Source organism: Pelophylax lessonae, assembly GCF_965119305.1.
Source record: "Pelophylax lessonae genome assembly, chromosome: 1".
Classification (NCBI taxonomy): domain Eukaryota; kingdom Metazoa; phylum Chordata; class Amphibia; order Anura; family Ranidae; genus Pelophylax; species Pelophylax lessonae.
The window spans coordinates 598169352-598194356 of record NC_138768.1 but is presented as its reverse complement, the minus strand read 5'-3'; the positions used below and the strand labels follow the sequence as shown (position 1 = coordinate 598194356).

General features: G+C 41.4%; 1 protein-coding gene across 1 annotated transcript in view; it reads left to right on the top strand.

Annotated features, from left to right (window-relative positions):
- Window positions 1–25005, top strand: part of EMCN (endomucin) — a gene marked incomplete at its 3' end in the record, with an annotated part of 222723 nt that overhangs the window by 92591 nt on the left and 105127 nt on the right. The window contains exon 4 of the mRNA XM_082243550.1: window positions 3141–3248. Within this exon, the coding sequence (XP_082099676.1) occupies window positions 3141–3248 (108 nt within the window). The remainder of the gene's footprint in view (window positions 1–3140; window positions 3249–25005) is intronic.

Here is a 25005-nt window from a genome sequence, read left to right as displayed (position 1 = left end):
GTGCTGTAAGAACACTCTGCAGATAACGCATTTCAATGCTTCCCAATGTGTCATGGGATGTATCTGGTCACCCATGTTATTGTGAACAAAGTCCCTAATGATTTGAGAGACAGAGCTTGTGCATGCTATATCAAACAAAAGGTTATCGTTTAGTCGCCATGTCCGTCCCTTAGAAGTTCTGGGAAAATGACTAAGCGATAAGTGTACTGGTGCGTGGTAAACCATAACCTTAAGCCAATTGAAGTTGTCGGGTCAGAGTCTAAGAGGAATTGAGAAATGGGTATGTAATCGATTCTACTATATGAGTTACGACCTGCAGAGTAAAAAGTGTAGCCTCGTTCTGTAGGGTAAAGCACTGGCCATATGTCTTCAAAGTTCAATTTTGTGAGAAGGGAACGTATCTTAGTTAGCGTGGATGGAGTGAGGGGTGACTTACCCGTTGAGGAGTCCACTCCGGGGATCAACGGCATGTTGAGATCACCCCCGAAGATTAAATTGGTGATACCGAAGGACTCTAGTGGGGCTGCTACAGACGAGAGGAAGTGTAATTGTTCCTGGTTGGGAGAATAAATGTTAGTCACAGTAAAGATTGTTTGCATGTAGTTTAGCTTCAAAAGTATGTTGCGACCTGAAGGGTCAGTAAAGGAATCTAGCACTTCGGGTGTGAAGGGGCAGTGAAAAGCATTTGGCACTCCTTTAGATCTGGCTCTTGAGTTAGTGCTATGAAACCACTTGTGGGGTATAGAGGGGACAGTGTCTTAACAGAAGTGCGTTTTTGATTTGGTTATTGAAATGGTATATGGGAGTCTAAGATTTTGGTCATCTATAAGAAGTATATATTGGACTCCCTGTTCATTTCCCCCCCTGGCGAACCTCCCTTCTCCCCCCCCTTTTTTCCTTCTCCGCCTCCCCACATGATTTGTTCTGGCACCAACAACACACCTGTTGGAGCCTGTCAAGAACTACAGAGTGCACCCCGCAGGCTCCCTGGTTTGGCCTGCTTTTCCTGGTTTTACTTATTGTATCCTCTGTTTCCCCCGTCTAGTTGCATTACCATGTGGATTATCGCACACATTTATCCCTTCTCACGTACTACCGAGCTACTGGGCTTTGTTCACCCTTGCTTCGCCTGCTGCTTGGCCGCGCCTCCCCACCTGGGCACAGAGTGTTCCCTTTATGGGGTGCCTATGGGTTGGCTACGCCAGTTGCAGAGTCCTGGCCACAGCCCCCCTGGTTGCCTCTTATCTACCTACTCCTAAGTTTGACGTATTTGTTTCTAATTTCTCCAATAGGAAATCCAGGCTCTAATAGGAAATGCAGGAGTATACAGTATATATACATACATTTAAATGGGACTGCGAGCAATCTATGGTGGTGTAAATTTAAGGGTGCCGATCACTCCCTTGTTGTGAGTGTGTTGTGAATGAAATAATATAAACATGTGCTGTGCAAATCTGTGTAGCTTATATTAATAATTAATTAATTTAAAGAAATAATGAATATGTAGTGAAAAATTTGCATCACTCTGTGTAGAAAAAAAATATATATATGTGTGTATATATCAACAGTTTTGCACTGATTAAATCCAATTTAAAAACAATTATTAATTCTCTATATGCAATATAACCATACAATGAATATTCAAACACATATAAATCATGCAAACTGGCGTAGTGAAATAGTGTCCAATTCCTTATGCCTGGTATCCAAATTATAAGTGTCCAAACAAAGTATGCTCCTCTGTATGGAGATTAAATCCCAATCACCAGTGCTCAAATATGGTCGTGAGCAAACTTGATTTCACCTCCAATCTCTGTGCTCCCCCCCCCCCCCTTCAGGTGGGTGCCTCACCTTTATGCCTGTGACCTCGCACTTAAGCTTGGTCAGTAATGGCCTTGTGCCCAATCCAAAAGATATGGATGCGGGGTTGCTTTTTCTTAAGTGCTGTCAGGGTGCTTCTATCCCTCATGGATGGCTCACATGGATAGAAAGAAAGATATACATGGCAAGTAACGTCTTGTAAACTGACTTTATTAAAAATAAACGTATTGCACTTACATTTATTGGTGCTTGCAGCGCACCGCACTATAATGGCTGTTTTGCAAATAGTGGCCCAGAAGCTCAGGCGGGGGTCTCCAACTGTTCTGGTTTATCCGCTCAGTGAGCTGTGAAAATGCTCTCAGCCGTACTCACACTCCGACGCTACACAGGTTTGCGCAGCACATATTTAAATTATTTCATACAGTATATATACACTCATCTGAATATAGTCCTAGCCATCTGAAAGCTGGCAGAGTCATCTCACTAGTTGCAAGTGCTGTGGACAAAATCTTGGTACATAAGCTTTTAGGACTGGCTCTACGCCCAACTAAAGGCCAATCTTCCAACTCTGTGAAGAAGTTCCTAATCTTAAGATACACATTAATGAAGCTTTAACTTTATTTGGGCATTACTTTAATCCCTCATTAAACTCATAAAGATTTTTTAAAATCTGTGATTATGGATGTAAAAATTCTAGTGGCTAAATTGCTAAATTTTGGAGAACTGAAAAAATTCTGACTTTGCAAGATTTATATACACAATTACGTATTATGAATTGTCCTCAATACATACAAAGGCTTCTTAAAATCTTTTGTCTTTGCAATAATATGTAACAATTTCCAAACATTAATACAATGTGTATTACGGTATATTTAACTTTAATTTATTTTTATTTATTTATTTATTTATTTCAGGTACTTATATAGCGCTGTCAATTTAGGCAGCGCTTTACATATACAGTACATTGTACATTCACATAAGTCCCTGCCCTCAAGGAGCTTACAATCTAAGGTCCCTAACTCACATACATACACAGTAGGGCCATTTTTTTTTTTTTTTTATACAGGATCCAATTAACCTACCAGAATGTCTTTGGGGTGATCATGAACTTTAATGATTACATTTGTTTTTCTTCGCACTTCTTTTTTCGTTTTTGTCCATTGTGTACTTTTAAGGCAGACTTTTGGTACATTGCCTAATCATAACCTTTGTCTATCTTTAATTATGATGTACAATTATAAAGTGAATGAGTAAATTTACAGAGGAATAACAATGTTACTAATGCTGAAAAAAGAATAAATGTTCCCTTCTTTTCACAGATCAAAGCAGCCCTAAAACTGGCACTAGTCCACCACCTATTGCAAAAAATGCTTTGAGCACCAGCACATCAAGGAGCCCAATTATTAGCACTTTATCCACTTTCACAGGTAAAAAAAAAGTATATGTAAACCCTATCAATAAACTGTTCCTCTTTGCTTCCTTTTGGTCTGGTAAATATAGGTGGAAAATATTTGTAAATTTTGCCAGTAACCTTATGAGCTGACAACTTCCTAATATCTCTGCCTGTGCACAATGAGAGGTTATGCAGATGAGGGGATATCTGTGTTTTTTGTAAAATGAATCAGAAATGAAGTAGGCATGCTTTGGAATTCAGAGCCAAAAATACACTGCTTCAAGGTTCGATGGGTTGTGCGTTCAGAGATGGTATTCTGCATACCTTAGTTTTAATGAGTGGTTATTTGAGTTACTGTTACCTTTCTATCAGATCAAACCAGTCTGCCCATTCTCCTTTGACCTCTGACATCAACAAGGCATTTTCATCCACACAACTGCCGGTCACTGGATATTTCTCTTTTTCTAACCATTCTTTGTAAACCCTAGAGGTGGTTGTGTGTAAAAATTCCCAGTAGATCAGCAGTTTTTTAAATACCCAGACCAGCCAGCCTGGCACCAACAACAATGCCACATTCAAAGTCACTTAAATCCCCTTTCTTTCCCATTCTGATGCTCAGTTTAAACTTTAGCAAGACATCTTCACCGCATCTAGATGCCTAAATGCATTGAGTTGCTGCCATGTGATTGGCTGATTAGTATTTTGTGTTACCAAGCAATTGAATAAGTGTACCTAATAAAGTAGTCAGTGAGTGTAAATATATACATACATACACACACACTCTTAGGCAGGCCATACACGGTGTGAATTTCGAACGGAAATCCAAATCGAATGTAAAATCGAACGATTTTCGTATCGTTAGTGTGGTATGTGCGACACGCGATTTTCGTACGACAGCCAAAGTTGACTGATCCAACATGTTGGGTTTTCCTGCGAAAATTGGCCAAATTTCGTATCAATAATGGGGGAGTTGTACAATTCCACAGAACAAGACACAACTGCACATACTTTCCGAAAAGGTCAACCCGGAAGGAAAAGATAACGAAATAAACAACACGAACGATTGTTTGTCTACAACATATAATGTTAATAATGCAGCAAATACTATAGGTTACAGCAAAGTCTGCTGAGGGGGGCCAATATGTCTGCAGGAAAAGTGGAATAATCACAAATGTATGTGCATGTATAATGGACCTTTCACACCTTTTAAGCAATGGCAGGAAAAAATATAAAGAAAGCAGCCAATAATGACCTATTGCAGTGTTTTACACCCCATTCACTGCAGAAAAAAGGGTACAGCAAGTCTGCTTCATACAGGAGGTATTTGTTCAATATCTGGATGGGGATACGGGTCACGTCTATTTATTAACCACTTGCCTACCGGGCACTTAAACCCCCTTCCTGCCCAGGCCAATTGTCAGCTTTCAGCGCTGTCACACTTTGAATGACAATTGTGTGGTCATGCAACACTGTAGCCAAATGCAATTTTTATAATTTTTTTTCAAAGAAATTGAGCTTTCTTTTGGTGGTATTTAATCACTACTGGGGTTTTTATTCTTTGCTCAACAAACAAAAAAAGACCGAAAATTTTGAGCACAAACCAAGCCATGAAGTCCAAGGAATTGTCTGTAGACCTCCGAGACAGAATTGTATCGAAGCACAGACAAGGGGAAGGTTACAGAAAAATGTATGCAGCATTGAATGTCCCAATGAGCAGAGTGGCCTCCATCATGCTTAAATTGAAGAAGTTTGGAACCACCGGGACTTTTTCTGGAGCCGGTCACCCTGCCAAACTGAGCAATCCGAGGAGAAGGACCTTAGTCAGGGAGGTGACTAAGAACCCAATGGTCACTCTGACAGAGCTTCAGCGCTTCTCTGTGGTGAGAGGAGAACCTTCCAGGAGAACAATCATCTCTGCAGCACTCCATCAATCAGGCCTGTATGGTAGAGTGGCCAGACAGAAGCCACTCCTCAGTAAAAAGCACATGACAGCCCATCTGGAGTTTGCTAAACTTCACCTGAAGGACTCTCAGACCATGAGAGCGCTCTGGACCTCAGACTGGGGCGAAGGTTCAACTTCCAAAAGGACAATGACCCTAAGCACCAGGCCCGGACTGGGACAAAAAATAGGCCCGGGCATTTTGGACTGAGCAGCCCAGGAGGGGGGCGTGACGGGGGCGTGGCTGGGGCGTGGCGTTCGTCGGGGTGGTTGATGACAGGATTTAATGTTCCAGGATGTGTGGATTCGATTACGGTACCAATTTAGATCAGAGCTGCCATATGATGCTGTTTTTTTTGTCTTACTTTAAATCCTGTTTTGATGGTTGAGTCCTAAAAATAGTATGAAGCAGCACAAGATGAGGGTTACTCTAATCAAGGGGTAGACAACCTTTTTGGGCACAGTGTGCCGAAAAATGTTTTCAAAGAAATTAGGAGTGCCAGATACATAAAAAACAACTCAGCTTCATATAAAGTAACTGCTCTAAACCGCTTGAATAATAGTAATAAATCAAGTGAGCTTTGCACCATTCACACATCAGATCAGCCCCAATTCCTGCACCTTCACACCTCAGATGACCCCAATTCCTGCACCTTCACACCTCAGATCACCCCAATTCCTGCACTATCACACCTCAGATCACCCCAATTCCTGCACTATCACACCTCAGATCACCCCAATTCCTGCACCTTCACAAATCAGATCACCCCAATTCCTGCACCTTCACACCTCAGATGACCCCAATTCCTGCACCTTCACACCTCAGATCACCCCAATTCCTGCACCTTCACACCTCAGATCACCCCAATTCCTGCGCCTTCACACCTCAGATCACCCCAATTCCTGCACCTTCACACCTCAGATCACCCCAATTCCTGCACCTTCACACCTCAGATCACCCCAATTCCTGCACCTTCACACATCAGATCACCCCAATTCCTGCACCTTCACACCTCAGATGACCCGAATTCCTGCACTATCACACCTCAGATCACCCCAATTTCTGCACCTTCACACCTCAGATGACCCGAATTCCTGCACCTTCACACCTCAGATCACCACAATTCCTGCACTATCACACCTCAGATCACCCCAATTCCTGCACCTTCACACCTCAGATCAACCCAATTCCTGCACCTTCACACATCAGATGACCCCAATTCCTGTACCTTCACACCTCAGACCACCCCAATTCCTGCACTATCACACCTCAGATCACCCCAATTCCTGCACTTTCTCATCTCAGATCACCCCAATTCCTGCACTTTCTCACCTCAGATCACCCCAATTCCTGCACTATCACACCTCAGATCACCCCAATTCCTGCACCTTCACACCTCAGATCACCCCAATTCCTGCACCTTCACACCTCAGATCACCCCAATTCCTGCACTATCACACCTCAGATCACCCCAATTCCTGCACCTTCACACCTCAGATCACCCCAATTCCTGCACCTTCACACATCAGATGACCCCAATTCCTGCACCTTCACACCTCAGACCACCCCAATTCCTGCACTATCACACCTCAGATCACCCCAATTCCTGCACTTTCTCATCTCAGATCACCCCAATTCCTGCACTTTCTCACCTCAGATCACCCCAATTCCTGCACTATCACACCTCAGATCACCCCAATTCCTGCACCTTCACACCTCAGATCACCCCAATTCCTGCACCTTCACACCTCAGATCACCCCAATTCCTGCACTATCACACCTCAGATCACCCCAATTCCTGCACCTTCACACCTCAGATCACCCCAATTCCTGCACCTTCACACATCAGATGACCCCAATTCCTGCACCTTCACACCTCAGACCACCCCAATTCCTGCACTATCACACCTCAGATCACCCCAATTCCTGCACTTTCTCATCTCAGATCACCCCAATTCCTGCACTTTCTCACCTCAGATCACCCCAATTCCTGCACCTTCACACCTCAGATCCCCCCAATTCCTGCACTATCACACCTCAGATCACCCCAATTCCTGCACCTTCACACCTCAGATCACCCCAATTCCTGCACCTTCACACATCAGATGACCCCAATTCCTGCACCTTCACACCTCAGATCACCCCAATTCCTGCACCTTCACACCTCAGATCACTCCAATTCCTGCACTATCACACCTCAGATCACCCCAATTCCTGCACTATCACACCTCAGATCACCCCAATTCCTGCACTTTCTCACCTCAGATCACCCCAATTCCTGCACTGTTACACCTCAGATCAGTCACTGCTAGAAAACATGTGACATGCGGCATGCCAGTTTGCTTGTTACATGTGATGTGCCAGCCAGGTGCAGATTTTCAAGTTGAAAATGTGCACCTGGCTGTCACATCACATGTAACAAGCAAACTGGCATGCCGCATGGCACATGTTTTCTAGCAGTGACAGTGTGTGTGTAGCTGTTTTCAAAACAGCTGCACACTGTCACTGCCAGCAAACATGTGCCATGGTAGGAAAGGGCACAAAAACAAACACAACACCGCTGGGATTTGTGGTTCTGGCCTCCGGCACAGCATTGCTCACTTCTGGCTTAGCAGCAGGCAGGCAGGCCGCAGGCATAAAAAACAGAAAACAGCTACACTCTGTCACTTCTAGAAAACATGTGCCATGCCAGTTTGCTTGTTACATGTGATGTGACAGCCAGGTGCACATTTCCAAGTTGAAAATGTGCACCTGGCTGTCACATCACATGTAACAAGCAAACTGGCATGGCACATGTTTTCTAGCACTAGTGACAGAGTGTAGCTGTTTTCTGTTTTTTACGCCTGCCTGCTGCTAAGCCAGAAGTGAGCAATGCTCTGCCGGAGGCCAGAACCACAAATCCCAGCAGTGTTGTGTTTGTTTTTGTGCCCTTTCCTTACATGACACATGTTCTAGCAGTAAGGGCTCTTTCACACGGGCGGTCCAATCAGATTCGCCTGTCAGTTTTTTAGGCGGATCTGATCGGATCCTCCATGCAGCTCTATGGGGCAGCGGATGTCAGCGGAGACACCTCCGCTGACACCCGCTGCCATCCGTGTCCGATCCTGTCTGTGAAATCTGGACGGATGGAAACCCTATTTTTCCATCCGTTCAGTAATCGGATCGGATCTGATGAGAGCAGACAGGCGGTCCGCTCTCATCCGATCCCCCGTAGAGGGCATTGGGGGCTGAGACACCTCCCTCTCCGCTCTGCAAGCAGAGACGGAGGTGTCATCCGCTGGCTCAGTGGGGATCGCGGATCGATCCCCGCTGAGCAACACGGATCCGCCCACGGAGGCGGACCGTGTGAAAGAGCCCTAAGTGTGTAGCTGTTTTGAAAACAGCTACACACTCACTGTCACTGCTGCTAGAAAACATGTGCCATGCGGCATGCCAGTTTGCTTGTTACATGTGATGTGACAGCCAGGTGCACATTTTCAATTTGAAAATGTGCACCTGGCTGTCACATCACATGTAACAAGCAAACTGGCATGCCGCATGGCACATGTTTTCTAGCAGTGCTGTGACAGTGTGTAGCTGTTATCTGTTTTTTACACGTGTGGCCTGCCTGCTGCTAAGCCAGAAGTTCCAGACCAGAACACTGCTCTGCCGGAGGCCACCCAGAACCACAAATCCCAGCCGTGACAGTGGTGTGTGGTCTGTGTGGTGTTGTCACTGTGTTTATAAATTGTGCTGCTGGCCTGCTGCTATTCTTTCCTTACCTGTTGTTGAGGCCTTGGCTCCTGTCCTGGTCGTGGGTGGTGGTGTTAATGCAGCTCCAGGGCAGGCACTAACTTGACTTGGCACTCTGAAGACTCCTCCACACTCTGACTCAGTTAAGTTCAGTCACTGTCTGTGTGCGGCGCCGGCCACTGCTCTTCCCACTTCTTCCTGTGACAACAAGGCAGCATGGGGTCCCCGCCGGCCTCTAGCTCCACCCCCGGCCTTAGTCACATGACGATTCATTCAGACTCACACAGACGGTCCACCCACCGACTCCACCCCCTCCTGAGCTACGCTGGAGCCTGGATGCCGCTGCGGAGCCGGCTGCCAGCTAAGCAAAGTTAGCAAGGAGTGGGGAGTCGGGGATAGCGGCGGACGGCCAGATTGCCGTAATGCGGGGCCCAGGCAGTCGGGGACAGTGGCGGGGCGGGCGGCCAGATTGCCGTAATGCGGCGGCCCTCAGACTCCGCGGAATCGGCCGCGGAGACTGAGAGGCAAGCAGCGGCAACGGCCGGACACTGTCTTGTCTCCCATTATAATGCGCCCGGACTCGGAGAGGAGGCCTCGGCGGCCCACCGGGCATATGCCCGCTGTGCCCAATGGTCAGTCCGGCCCTGCTAAGCACACAGCAAAAATAACAAAGGAATGAATACAGGACAACTCTGTGAATGTCCTTGAGTGGCCCAGCATAAGCCCAGATTTGAACCCAATTGAAAAACTCTGGGGAGATCAAAAATAGCTGTGCACTGACGCTCCCCATCCAACCTGATGGAGCTTGAGAGGCCCTGCAAAGAAGAATGGCAAAACTGCCCACAAATAGGTGTGCCAAGCTTGTAGCATCATACTCAAAAATACTTGAAGCTGTAATTGGTGCCAACGGTGCTTCAACAAAGTATTGAGCAAAGGCTGTGAATACTTAGGTACATGTGATTTTTTTCTTTTTTTTATTTCTAATCAATTTGCAAAGATTTCAAACAAACTTTTTTCATGTTGTCATGATGGGGTATTATTTGTAGAATTTTGAGGAAAATAATGAATTTAATCCATTTTGGAATAAAGCGGTAACATAAAAAAATGTGGAAAAAGAGGAGTGGTGTGAATACTTTTTGGATGCACTGTAAGTGCAGAAAAATATCTGATGATCTAATGCTGTCCTGGGTTCTGTACACTCTGTAGTGTACAGTACAGTGAATGAGTGATGTCGCCCTAGTACTGGAAGTGTGTTACTGGCTGCGTCACCTGGTGAAAGTAAGAGCTCTGGCACATGTAACACCTGAGCCTATTCAGCATAATTACAGCCCTGTTTCCTCTGCCTGGGCAGCCCATATGCAGTGTACAGCCTGTCATTGATATGAATTTCCATGTGCCACTGTACTTGTGTATATGGCCATGCTATTTCTGTGTATAACATTTTTGAAAAAAACAAGTACATTATTGCACAGCCATTCATGTCAATGACAGGCTGTACACTGCACCTGGTCTGCCTGGGCGGAGGTGCTGAATGGGCCTTTGTGCAAGTGCCCTAAAAAGAAAAATAAGAAAACGAATGCAGCAACCATGACTAAGGACCGAAAAGCTGCAATATATTCATTTTTTATTTTGTGGGTTTAAATACACTTCAATTATTAATGCATCAGTACTAAATAGTTGTAAAAAGCAAAATTGATTTTATATTTATGATTTCTCTCCTGGATATGTTTTGGGTGGAATGGATTATCTAGTTGCTTGATGACCACATCTGCACCCATATTTGGTAATCATGAGGTTTTTATAGTATTTTGTTATATGTGTGCATGCCTAATAAAGATGTAAAAAGTCAGGCTAATCTTTATTTTTTTTGGTGTGTATAGTGGTTTTAGGTTGAGGAATTTAAAAAAAATCCCCAAAATTTGTGCTAACCACTAATGCAATTGCGCACAGGATAGTGAGTGTGATTAATTATTATATATTAATGTGTGAATAAATATTAAATATAAAATATTGAATATTAAATATTAATTTGATTGCTTTGTGAAAAATTCATTATCTTAAATAGAAATAGTCTAAATAAATGAATGTTAAATAAATAAATAAATTAAATTGATATAAATTAATTGTTGAGCAGCACCTCAAATGAGCAGAAAGCTCAAGATAAGAACAGAGGGTAAGGACTGCGCACTATATCTAGTGATTGCACACGACCAGTTAATATTTGATAATGGGGGTCAAATTTATCTGGTAAGCAGTGTGTGCATGAGGATATCGACGGAGAGCCTATTTATTTCACAAGCACGGGTGGTTGATCCATTGTTATTTGAAGGAGAAGTTGCTTTTCATCACATATGGACTTGTTTTTCACAATTTTTTCACATTTATCACTTTTTATTTTGTGTATTGATATTTAAAAGGAAGAGCAATTGTATACATATGAATTTAAATCTCAATTATTAACTGGGTGTGTGCAATCACTAGACTTAGAGCGCGGTCCTTACCCTCTGTTCTTCAAAAAAATCACTGTAAAAGATATATTTGTATATGGAAAGCGTTGTTTTCTGTAAGAACTAATAGAATATTATCTCACTGTTATTACTGTTGTGTCCTGACAGCGGTGTCAACAATTACCTGCATTTATTAGTGGCTGTGTGCTCACATCTCAGACAGATTCTATTACCATATCTTTCCAAACAAACATTGCAGTCAGTTGTGTGATAAGCTCAAATAGCCAGCTGCATGAATTAGTTCCCATTATGGGTGTTCTTTAATGAAAAAAAATAATGAATCCATAATGTGCATGTTTTTTTTATGTGAACTATCATCACTGCTTTGTTTGAACCAATGGTTTTTAGCACTTAATGCATCTTCATAATTGTATTAGACAGGTTTGTTATTTGTACAATTGAGGGAAACCCGTTTCTATGTACACTGCTTTTAAACACCCGATTTCTGTGCATGAAATGAAGAAATGGGATTGACTGGTGTGTATTTTTATTATTATTATTTTAATGCAGACAATGAACAACATCAATGTTAATGCAGATTTCAGCAAATAAAAAAGCACACCTTACATTTGTGCTTATGCACCATTACAGTGCAAAAAAAGTGAGTGAAAAACCTTTTTACAGCAAATCTGCTTTCAGTTTACCCTAGCTGGATGAAGTTGCATTCTGATCACTTATTTTGACTTAAGCGATTCTAAACTTAATGTTATTTTCCTAAAATTAAAAATATGTTATGCGCACCTGCTCTGTGCAATGGTTTTGCATAGAGCAGCCATGAACCTCCTCTTCTGGGGTCCCCCCGTTGGTGCTCTCTGCTTCTCATCTTCTCTGAGTGCCCCCATAGCAAGCTGCGGGGTCAAGCCCAAGTCTGGCTTTGTGTGTCTGTAGACACATACACAGCATCCCTTGAATTATTTACAATTCACTAAAACCTGAAGTTAGGCTTTAACGTATAGACCAATATCACAAAACTTAATTTACTGTATACCACCCTATCAACCAGGGTGCCTTGAGGTTTTTCCAGGGATGCCTTGGCAAAATGTCTAAAAATTGCCCCAAAATTGGATACAAGCCAGCAGGTGGATGAAGCCTGCCTTTTAGTTACACAAAGCCACAGGTTTTGATTGTGCACCATTATGATCTGCTAGCTGCCGGCGTCCTACCATCCAATGATATCCTCAGTTGATAAGGAGGATATTGGTCATCTGCACTGCATCCATGTTTGACCCTCCCCTGCCCCTCTCTGTCAGCGTTGGGGTCACATTAGCTGAGTGATGGAGAAAAACTAAGAGAGAAGAGAAACATTGGAATACTTTTCAGTACCAGTGTGCAAAATGGTAGTGGATTTGGAAGAATAAATCACCTCTAACATTGGGTGTCCTACATGTGTGGATGCTGATGTGTTATGTAAGTTTATTAGAATCATTTTTTATATTTTAGAATAGGGTGCCTTGAGAGTGTCCATAGTTTTAAAGGGTGATATGATTGAAAAAAAGGTTGAGAAACACTGCTGTATACAATAATTATTAGAGAGTTCAGAAAAAGTCTTAATTGCAAAAAGTAAGAACAGTAATACCATTTCACAGGTCGCAGTTGAAGAAGACTACATTGAAATGTTATTTTAATAAATACAGCTAGTCCTCCTTAAATGGCTACAGTTGCTGTATTTTGTTTAACTGGTCTGAAGTTACCTATACTCAGTACCTAATACTAGATATTGTCCCAAAACTTGTTAGATCAAGGTTCAATTTATTGGATTTGATTATCTTTAACTCATGGATGCTCAACCTGTGACCCTCAAGCTGTTGCAGAACTACAAGTCCCATGGGGCATTGCAAGACTGACAGTTACAATCATGACTCCCAAAGGCAGAGGCATGATGGGACATCTAGCTGAATGCTAGTTTCAGTTTTATTTTTTGTCGGTTTGGATGCCCAAAAGGCATCTAGGAGAAAAGGACCAAAGACTGCCAGTGCCACCAGGTCCTACCCTTTTATCTTTTTTTTCCTAGAAGAATTTATAAAGAAAATGGCTCATGATCTCATCAGCAAGGCTGCCAGGAGCTTCCAAAACATTCTATACAATTTTGCATCATTTGCTGCTCTGTACATACTTTTCAAACCTAATTTAGACTCCCATTGACATTCAGTTTGGAAAATATCACTTACTGAGATGTGCAAATACATAATAAACCCACACTATCAGAGAGCTAAGGACATTGATGCTCCACTGAGGTTAGCTTGTTTGCCATTATCAGCCATTTAAGGCCACAGGAAAGCTGACTTTAACGTCTTCCACTGGGATTACAGAATAAAACATATAGTTAAAATTATTCTTTACAGCCTTATCTTGAACATCTTTGGTTTCCTTAAATTTCTCCAGCTTTTGTAAATATGTATCTGTGAATCTTGTACCGATATCTTTATGTAAACTGGACATTGTAGATCTACTGGTCCTTTAAATCAAGCTTTGTAGATTATTATTTGGTTCAATTTCATATAAAAAATCATCCCTGTGGTTAGGCCATTTGATTTCTCTGCTCCTTGGACAACCGCTGTTTTTATGTCTCTGTGTTACAAGAAAACTCTGCTGGCACCATTATTATTAACAGGATGCTTTTGCAACAGTGTACCAAATAAATGACAGTACCATCATTGAGCTAACACACATGAGATGCCTTGTTCTGTCGTCTTAATTCAGTCCTTTTTCTGTGCTCTTAATTTGACTAGCATAATGGTGAAATGAAGCCAGCAATGCAACAGAGTCATCCTGGCATAATTGGACAGTTACATTGTCTGTGTTATAAAGAGAGTACTTTATTGACTGCCTTGCCAGTTATTAGCTTTTTGTGTTAGTAGCTTCAGTATTTTGCAGCTTTAATAAGTAGAGATGAGTGAACTGGTCTGCTGGGTTCATGATCTAAGTCTAAACAACAAGTCATACAGATAGCAGGTATCTGACATTTCTTTTTCACAAGGCGCATTTATTTCTTTTAAATAAACAGGAAAATATAAATAAAAAGGAAATATACAGCCACTCCAGAGATTTCAGCCCAGCTCATAAGGTATAAAAATTGGCCAACAGCTGTTAGTGAAAGCCTTCATTGAACTTCCGGCATCACAGAGCATTGATCTTATACTATTACAGTAAACATATGGGCCCAAAGCTCTGGAGCATTAACTGCTGAACCTTCACCACATTCACTGCAATCCCTATGCCATTGGACATCAGGAAATGGCTTTAGAATGAATAAAAAAAACTATTTTCCTGACCCCAAAATCTCCAAAGCACCAGCTCACTGTTCACTGATATTAGTTGTTGTATAGCTCCGGTTATTCAAAATGGAATTTGCAACTTATGGGTTTATGTGCAATGTGCATGCCCCCAATGGGCTTGTTACATTTCTTACAAATCAGTGAAAAATGTAATAATCTGCGCATGAGAACTAAAGCTTTGGAACCCTTAAGGTTCGGTTCCCCATTTTTTTTCTAAATTCTAGCTTCCCTATATACCAATATACCAATAATGTACCTCTGTTGCAGAAAGGAAAACGTTTTCCCTGTCTTGTAGGACAGGCATTACCTCAGCATCCAGTCTCCTGCATAAAACGCTACCTCCAAAAGAACCACCTATTATTGGACTTTACTGGTACCAGAGAGGGACAACCATATAGAACTATAAAAATAGTTATTATTTATTCCAAAAATTATAAAAAATGTGTAAACACTTCATGGAACGTGCCTTTATATGTGACATTGGCCATAATAGTAAACCATACACAGTTATTTTTGCTATTTATCCAAGAGGCGATGTGTTTCATAACTATGAGCTTCCTCAGGACCTCCTTAAAAATACTGGCACATCGCTTTCAAGGTATAGCTTGAAAATGGTGGTGAAATATGCAGTGTGAATTAAACACTTCCGTGGGTAGATGGTGCGGCAGTTTAGAGACTGCTATGATGAGACTTAGACACAAAAACACAGTGTAAGGAGGCCCATACCCCTGATATGTCGTACAAAAATAGTAAAGAAAAAGATGGGGCTTTGCGGGCCAATGGGAGGAGAAGGATCACAACAACAACATAATTAAAACTAAAAAAGCAATTACTACACCCATTTTTTCACCTTGGACATCTTTCTTGCGCACCTTGCCTGCCATCATCTGAGTCACATTCGAAATATCGATCTGTCTTGGTCTCTCTGGCCCTGAGGAAGCCTCTTGCGAAACGTGTCGGCTTGCAGGGGACCCTTAGACCGTGCTCCATCTGAGACCTCTTACGTCATCTTCTCATACAGGCTATCCACTCTCCCTTGTTGGGAAGTATTTCTACTATGTGATATCATGTACTTTTTTTCATTTTAATTATGTTTGATATGGGCAACTATGCTCATTTGTTAAAATATGTATAAAAAAATTACTTTTTTAGTTTTAATCATGTTGTTGTTGTGATCCTTCTCCTCCCATTGACCCGCAAAGCCCCATCTTTTTCTTTACTATTTTTGTATGATGAGACTTGGTAAGGATAATGATAATTGATCTTATATGTAGACTTTAGAAGAGACTCACTCTATATAGAGAAGATCAATATTGTATGCTATCCACAGTATAATCATCCACAATTGGGACCATCAGTCAGTATCAACCTGCAGTCATAGCAACTCAATGATCACTCCTCTAAGGAGTCATAGAAATTCCTCAAAGCAGAGGGCCATTGAGTCAATCTGCTGCCTCAATATGTATGACAGATAACAAATGCCGATCCACCTGAAGCACGGGTGTAGATGGTGGGATGCAGGTGTTGGATACTGTGGATAGGATACAATATTGCTCTTCTCTATATAGAGTGGGTCTCTTCTACTGTCTACACATAAGTTCAATTATCATCCTCCTCACTTAGTCTCATCACAGCAGTCACTAAACTGCCGCACCACCTACCCACAAAAGTGTTTAGTTCACACCACATATTTCACCACCATCTTCAAGCTATACCTCTAAAAGCAATGTGCCAGGATTCTTTGCTGCCAAGATAAGGAGGTTCTGAGGAAGCTGATAGATGTGAAATGCATCAACCTCTTGGATAAACTAGCAAAGCTAGCTCTGTACGGTTTAATATTATGGCCAATGTCGCATATAAAGGAGTGTTTCATGATGTTTTTACACATTTTAAATAAATCATTTTTTTGTAATAAAAAATATAATTTTATAGTTGTGTGTGGTTGTCCCTTTCTGGTACCAGTAAAGTCCAATAATAGGAGTTTTTTTGTAGGTAATGATTCAAATGGATGTGGTAGTTTAATAGCCAATCATTTTTAAATATTACGCTGTATAAAACTCCTCCATTACCCATCCTGAAATTCGATATTTTGGACAGAAAAAACACTAAAAGGAAGTAGTTCACCAGCTTACTTCATTAACACATACCTTGCACCTGCCCTTCCCCTCCAGGAGATTGCTCCCCACCCACCTCTACAGTAACATGCTAATCCAATGCAGGCAATGTCAGCACAGTTCTCATTAAACAGCAGGGTCTTCCTTGTTTTGTATGTTACCTTCATCTTGCATAGATCGTTCATGTGGCAGAGTGTGCAGGAGCTGAGTGATCACATAATAACCTATCTGGAGCAGAGATGTAGTATTGAAAACAGTAGAACTTTGTCCCTGGAAGTCTATAAAGCTTACCATACACTATATAGTCTGATTGGAAGCTCTCCTTTAGATCTGTCATCAACTATGTAGTGAAGGGCCTGAATACAGAGTTATTGAATAGATACAGTAGGTGTCCTCCTAATATATAGTTTTGGTAAATCTAAAGGAGATAGTACAGAGATCGCACAATCAGATTGTATAGTGTATGGCCACCTTTATACACCAAAAATAAACTAGTTGCACTTTCAGTGCCATTAATTGTTAATGGCACCCCAAACGCAGAAGCAAACACATATTTTTCACATAAAAAAACTAGTGACAAACAGCAAAAGTCACAGTAAAAAAACGTTCAAACCTCTTCACTCCAGAGTGTTACATAGGCTACTTTGCCTTGTGTAGGGCAGCCTATTAAAATCAATGGGCTGCTCTAAGAATGTCACAGGAGAAAGGAGCCACAAAACGTACGCTCCCACTACGCTGAATGTGCATAGGTCCTGAATGTGAGATTGGTGTATTTACACAAGAATTATGAGGCTCCCTTCTCATCTGCACAAACTGCAAACTACACAGAAAATGCGTGCTTTGCCATGCATTTTAGAAACATGCTGTAAACGCACATTACACTTGTGATGCCTTTAAATGTTAATATTAATGGCACCCCAAATATGAGTTAAATGTCAATGGCACCCCAAACAAGGGTAGCAGGCACTAATCTGGCATGCGAAAAAAGGGGCTGCAAGTGCATCAAAAAGTGTGGTTATAAACATGCCACGTTCCGCTCGAAAAAAGTCCTGAAGCTTTTTTAGGAGCCATTGGCTCCTGTTGCTGCCAATTACAGCTATTGAGACAATGAGGAGAGAGCACAGGGCAGGACCGAGTGCCGTGTGTAAATGGACAATGTCCATACACAGGAGCATGGCTCAGGAGTGAACCTGCTCGAGTACCCCAATAGCAAGAGGAGCCAGGACTGCTGGCAGGGGACCCAAAAAGAAGAGGATCGGGGCTGCTCTGTGCAAAACCTTTGCACAGAGCAGGTAAGTATAACATGTCTGTTAATAAAAAAAAAAAAAAACAGAAGCCTTTATTATTACTTTAAAGCCTTCCATAAACTCCATAACGTGATATATCACAGTAAAATATCAGGATCAAAATACTTAGTAAAATGAATGCAGCTCATTTATATTGATAACATTTGTTCATTTTGATCAGCAACTGGTCATGAGCATAAACCAAATTATTCCGTAGTTTATGCTTCTATTTAATTAAGGATTTTCTGTCATAGAAAATATGTCTAGAAAAATGTAGACATGACCAATCACTATACAGCCGATACAAGCATCATGCAAGTTTGTCGATTCATGTGTGATGCTGAACCACAGTTCTGTTTATTTGGTGAATTTTTATGTACAGTATATTAAAGATCAAGCTGAAATAGAAGAACATGCTACAGGCTGTTTCAAAACTGTGTAGTAAATCAAATGCACATCAGATTTCATTATTCTCGGCCTTTGTCTTAAATCTATTGGCTCTTTTAGCTGCAATGCACCAAAATACAAGCAGACAAAAAAAAAAAAAAACCTATTTGTGTAAATGTGACCTGTATATAAAATACAAGAGTGATCAAAGGTTACTCGCCACAAATTTAATCAAAGTCATACCCTGATGCATTGCTAACCTGTTATTGATAATTTAACGATGCATGCCTTTGGAAGGTGATAACCCACATCTGTCTGAAGAGAAGGACAGGTTAAATAGCAAAAGCCTTTGCTGTCTCATTAAGCAGATGAAGGCAGACTTGGTTTTGAGCGCCACCTAGAGGACTTGCTTGAGATTATTAGTATTTAACAAGCAGGAAAAAAACTAGCTAAAGTAGATGACTTTTTATATTAGGAGTAAGTATGTGTAAATTGCACAAGCATCTTTAGAAACACTGAATAAAATGTTTTTAATATAGATAGCTTACAAGCTCTTCTGTGTAATAGCATGATCATTCAGTTTGATCACATTTTCAGAAAATATTTAATGTCTTCTAAGGTAGCTGTCCCTAAACAGAGGCTCATCCTCATGTAGCGCTCAACACCTTTTTGTGTTGCTTGTAAAAGCAACTCTACTGAATGCATTTTTATTAAAGTCAGTGAATTGGGATGATTATTGTAATTTTATTATACATCTATAATAGGCTCTTTAATTTCTGTTCACACAATCTCTCCAAATGTGAGGGAAATTCCTCTTACACAGAAGTGATCCGAAATAGGTGTCTCTTTTGGAAGAAGGAGGAAGTCTTCTAAATGCATACCTCCCATCTTTCTGAGAATGGAATGAGGGACACTTAAGGCCCGTACACACGTACCGATTGTCGGCCGTAAATATTCGGCCAACGTCCGATCGGCTGATTGTCGGCTTGTTAGTATGATGCTTCCGACAACCGACTGCGACTTTTCGGCCGAACAAAATCTGGTGTGCAGGCTTTAAAATTTTTGTTGGCCAACAAAGAACGGCCGATTGTTCGTCAGATTTCGGCCGACAAAAATGTGATGATCAAGACTGGGCATGCTCAGTGAAGAAAAAACACACGAAAAGTAGACCAGAACATGACATCACTTCTGCAGTTGGTTGTTGTTGGCCGACAAAATTCCCCTTAACCGCTTCTGGATCAAAAGGTTTTCCTCCTTAATGACCAGACCATTTTTTGCGGTTCGGCACTGCGTTACTTTAATGGACAATTGCGCGGTCGTGCGACGCTGTACCCAAATAAAATTGATGTTCTTTTATTTTACCACAAATAGAGCTTTCTTTTGGTGGGATTTGTGCAATAAACAAAAAAAGAGCAAATATATATATATATATATATATATATATATATATATATATATATATATATATATATATATATATATATATATATATATATATATTTTACATGCTATATAACATTCCCCAAAAAAAATGTAAAAATCAAAATGTTTCATCCTTTTAGGCCAATTTGTATTCTGCTACATATTTTTGGTAAAAAATAAATAGCAATGAGCGTATTTTGATTGGTTTGTGCAAAAGTTATCACGTCTACAAACTAGGGGAAAGTTTAATGTCATTTTTATTTATTTATTTATTTTTTGCTAGTAATGGCGGCGATCTGCGATTTTTAGTGGGACTGCGACATTCCAGCGGACAGATCGAACCCCTAGCTGACATTTTTGACACTTTTGGGGGGGGGGTCAGTGACATTACTACAGTAATCAGTGCTAAAAATATGCACTGTTACTGTAATAAGGACACTGGCAGGGAAGGGATTAACACAGTGGTGATCAAAGGGTTAAGTGTGAGCCTAGGGGAGTGTTTTCTAACTGTATGAGGGAGGCACTTGTGAAATGAACACAGAGACCTGTGATCCTATATAGAAGGATCACAGGCACTCTGTGATCATTTCAGAGAGAAGAATGGTCTGCTGTGTTTACAACAGCTAACCGTTATTCTCTCTCAGTGGGGAGCGATCGCGGGTGCCCGTAGATTGGCATCCCCGCTGCCTAGCACCGCTCCCGCGAACCGATGCACCCATACGTTGATTCGCGCAGCCGAGCCAGCCTGCCGCAGTATATCTGCGGCGGGCAGTTGGCAAGTGGTTAAAAGAGACTAATAAGCAAAACATGATTAGTTAAACCCACAATATTCCTTTATACTGGTTTTTAAAATTTACAAATGCAGCAATTTAGAATTTGGTTGAAACGTTTAGCACTGGGAAACACTTTTTAAAAGATAAAGTGCATTTTATATACAGCTATATAGATCAGACCAAAATGAGGGACAATTGAGGAAGACAGAAGGACAGAGGGACTTTGTTCCAAATCAGGGATAGTCCCTCAAAATCAGGGATCATAGGCTTGCACACAGGGTGTACCAGATGTGCCTGGGCACACCCTAATCACCCTGTGTGGTGTAGCTTCCCCCTGTTTAGACCCCTGATATTTCACCAAAGCCCCCTAAGGGGACTCCTATAAAAGTTGTAAAAAAATTGTAAAACAATTAAAAATACTGACATCGAACTCTGTCCTACTGACAGGTGTGCCTGGGCACACCATAATCACCCCGTGTGGTGCAGATTCCCCCTGTTTAGACGCCTGATGTTTCACCAAAGCCCCCTAATGGGACTCCTATATAAAGTTGTAAATAAAAAATACTGACACGATCTCTGCCCTACTGACAGGTGTGCCTGGGCACACCCTAATCACCCTGTGTGGCACAGATTCCCCCTGTTAAGACCCCTGATATTTTACTAAAGCCCCCTAATGGGACTCCTATAAAAATTGTAAAAAAATTAAAAATACTGACACCGATTTCTGCCCTACTGACCCTGTCGGTATACAGTATACACATGCACACCCACGCAAATATGTTTGAGCTTTCGGGTGCATACCCCAATGCAATAGGCTGCACACACCTATGTCAGGGACAGTTGGGAGCAGGGCCGGGATAAGGGGTGGCTGTCCTGGGCACTTTGGTATCTTAATAGGTGAGGGGGTGCCACAAGGAGATTCGGAGAAGGAGATTTGTGTTGGGCGGGGGCAATTTTGGGGGCGGCAGGGGGTATGAATTGTTCTAGGAGGAAACATTTAGGAGGTGCTATACGTTGTGCTTTTGGGGGATTTGTGTTGGGAGGGGGGATGGGGAAGAGGATTTGTTCTAGAAGGGGGGATTTTTGCTATTAAAGGTGATATGTTGGAGGGGATATGATATCTGGGATTGCCACAGTGCCACAAGAAGATTGAGCACTTTCACTTATGGACTTTCCTTTATAATATATGCACCTAGTATTACTTAGGGTGTATATCTGCACTTGCACCTCATATTTATTTAAGGAGCCATCCATATATTGCTTTTTTTGCACTTTACACTCATATATTCACTTTTGCACCTTTCCTAGTTTGCACATTTTATATAGGTGTCATACTGCTGCACCCATCAATTTATTATTGTATTGATTCCTTTATTTATATATATTTTTTGTACACCTATGAATTGTCACCAATACATGTGTTTTATATTATTTTTACTACACCCCCGACGATCCATTAGTATCACCACTTTATTTGATATATATATCGTTGCACCCTATACCACAGGTTCACTTTATTTGCTTTTTATCCTATCACAATACTAAGCACTTTATATTATATTAAGCTTTCAACACAATTTTCATATGGTGTTAATTTATTATACAGTATTAACTAAGTGGATGTTTACTGTATGTTTTATATTTTTTTGTGGTGTTTAGATATTTATTCTTGCATAGTTTTAATATCTGTGTTATCCACCACATAACATTTCCTTTACACTTACCCCCATTGGGCAGCGCCAATTCCCTACCCCTGCTCATTTACAATAAAATACCAGTTTGATTATTTACTGGGATAAAAGGTAAATCAAACAACTTAATAGGAACAAACAGAATTCTGTAATAACAAATATTACAGTGTCACTCCATTAAAACCCCAATTAATAGAAAAAGGGCTCAAAAGACCGACACTGCAGGAACAAGTACTTAATCAGCAAAGTATTGTATTCAATAAGTGAGAGTGACTGTAGTAATTATCAGCTTTAACTATCAGGGCTACAACTGAATGTATTGACCATGAACCTTGCTTAACGTCTACTAAAATCAGAACTTGCAATATCTCATGTTTATTTAATGAGCTTCTATCATTATGTCAGTGGGTCCCCTTTAAGAGGTGTGAGTAATGAAGTTCCTGCCCTAGCAAGGCCTTGCAGAATCTTCGCCGGCAGTTGGAGCTCTTTATCACTCTTCAATGTGATATCTGTAATCCAAGTGTAATGGTGTCTATGAGATCCTATCTGCTGTCAGTGTATGATGGATGCAGGTTTATACTTGCGATTTCAGATGTCACCAGGCACCCTTTCACAGCAGCAGTGTCCACATGTGACTATCTGGTCCCCAGGCGGGATGTTTCCTCACAATTCTGCATCACTGGGAATGTTCGGCTCTCACTGTTCCGGTCAGTCAATTCAGCTTCACTCGCTCTGCACTCAGCTCAACTGGATCCGTCACCTCCCTGTGACTCCCAGTCTCCGCACCACTGAGGATGAGCTCCGCTCTCGCTAGGCTGCAATCTCAGGCCTCCGTCACTGACTGTCTCCTCTGGCACCTCTCAGCTCGATCCGTCCTCGATGAGTCCCAGGAGCTCGGCCCCGTCCAGAAATAGATCCACTCTCCCATGATCCTCACTCTCCCATAGCTCCCTGGGAGTATGGTCCCTCCCGCCATCCATGTAACAATTCACCTTCCACACTAGACTACATCTCCCACAATCAAATTTGTTCATTTGGGGGGGGGGGGGGACCGATCCTTCTCATAAACTCTTAAAGGAGCACACTAGCTGCATTAGAACAGTAACTTGATTATATATATTCATGACATATATACATGTACAGTAGTCCCAGCTTGGCTACATATGAATATAAGGTGTCATGGTAATAGGAGTATAATGTATGTTGAGATCTGAGACGAACTGTTTTAGATTACTTTTTATTGTATGTGTGGTAAGAGGAAAATAGGCTATGGACAGCTACACAACACATACATGTAATATGATAAATATGAGAATGAAAGATCACCTTGAGGTACAGCGCTTATTGAGGAATTTTCATTAAACATAAAAAAACTTAATAAAACATATTAATTTCCCATGAGAATGCTAGATTCTTGAAATGAACTCCAAGTATGTTCATATACAAATCCTTTGGTGATCATATAAGCCCTGGCAATAACACGCAGCATAGAAATGCAGAATAAATAAACAGATAAAGTTATAGGTCATAATTTCAATTTCAAGTTTTATTGGGGGCAAATAATTTGCTTCTGCATTATAAGTTCATTCATTCATCTGTCACAGGTAGAACACGTTTTCGGTATTATATAGTTAAATCCATATCTTCTAAATTATAGGTTATCAAAACACATATTGAACAAATCTGAAAATAAGATGTATCCTTACAGTGAGTCTGTCATTGGTGTAAGTATGGAGGCTGCCATTACTGGCTTCCTTCTAAAATGTCAGATGCCTGTCTGTGTCTGACTTCAATACCTTTCGGTGTCACAGCCCCAGAACATGAATGATAGAAATGAGTGTCAGTATTTGTTTTCCCAGTCAGCACTGAAGTCAATGCACCTGCCATGAAATTAGCATTCTCATTAGAGGTCAATGAGGTCTATTATTCTCTCATGCCAGATTCCTTTTAAAGCGGTTGTAAACCTTTGCATTATTTTACCAGATCTATGTGGGGAATTACATCGCAGCCAGCACTGTAAAGTATATAAAAAAAGCTTCCCAAATACCCTTTTCTTTGATGTTGTAGCAAATTTGCATGACCAGGCAGTGAAAAAAAAACAAGTTTCAACCATTCAATGATATTATCTACCTTGTCAGGTAGATCTGCATGAAATGAAGGCAACAGGGAGCCTGATGGACAATAGTAAGCCACACACTTGGGGGGGTGAAGGGTGTCAGTACGTGCACCAGATTATGTATCTCTCAGAGACAAGCCAATGCTCTAATGAGCAGGACCCTCTAATTTCTCCTGTATTGAATTGTATTGTAACTGTATTGTCTTCCCTCATATTGTAAAGCGCTGCGCAAACTGTTGATGCTATATAAATACTGTATAATAATAATAATAATGGATTGGGAAGGGGGGGTGAAGGGTGTCAGTGCTTGCACCAGATTCATGTATTTCTTAGAGATAAGCATATGAATGTGGGGGGGGGGGGGAGGGTGTCAGTGCTTGCACCAGATTCATGTATCTGTTGGAGACAAGTCAATTGATGTGGGGGGGGGGGGGGTAAAGGGTGTCAGCGCTTGCACCAGATTCATGTATCTCTTAGAGACAAGTCAATTGATGGGGGGGTGAAGAGTGTCAGCGCTTGCACCAGATTCATGTATCTCGTAGAGACAA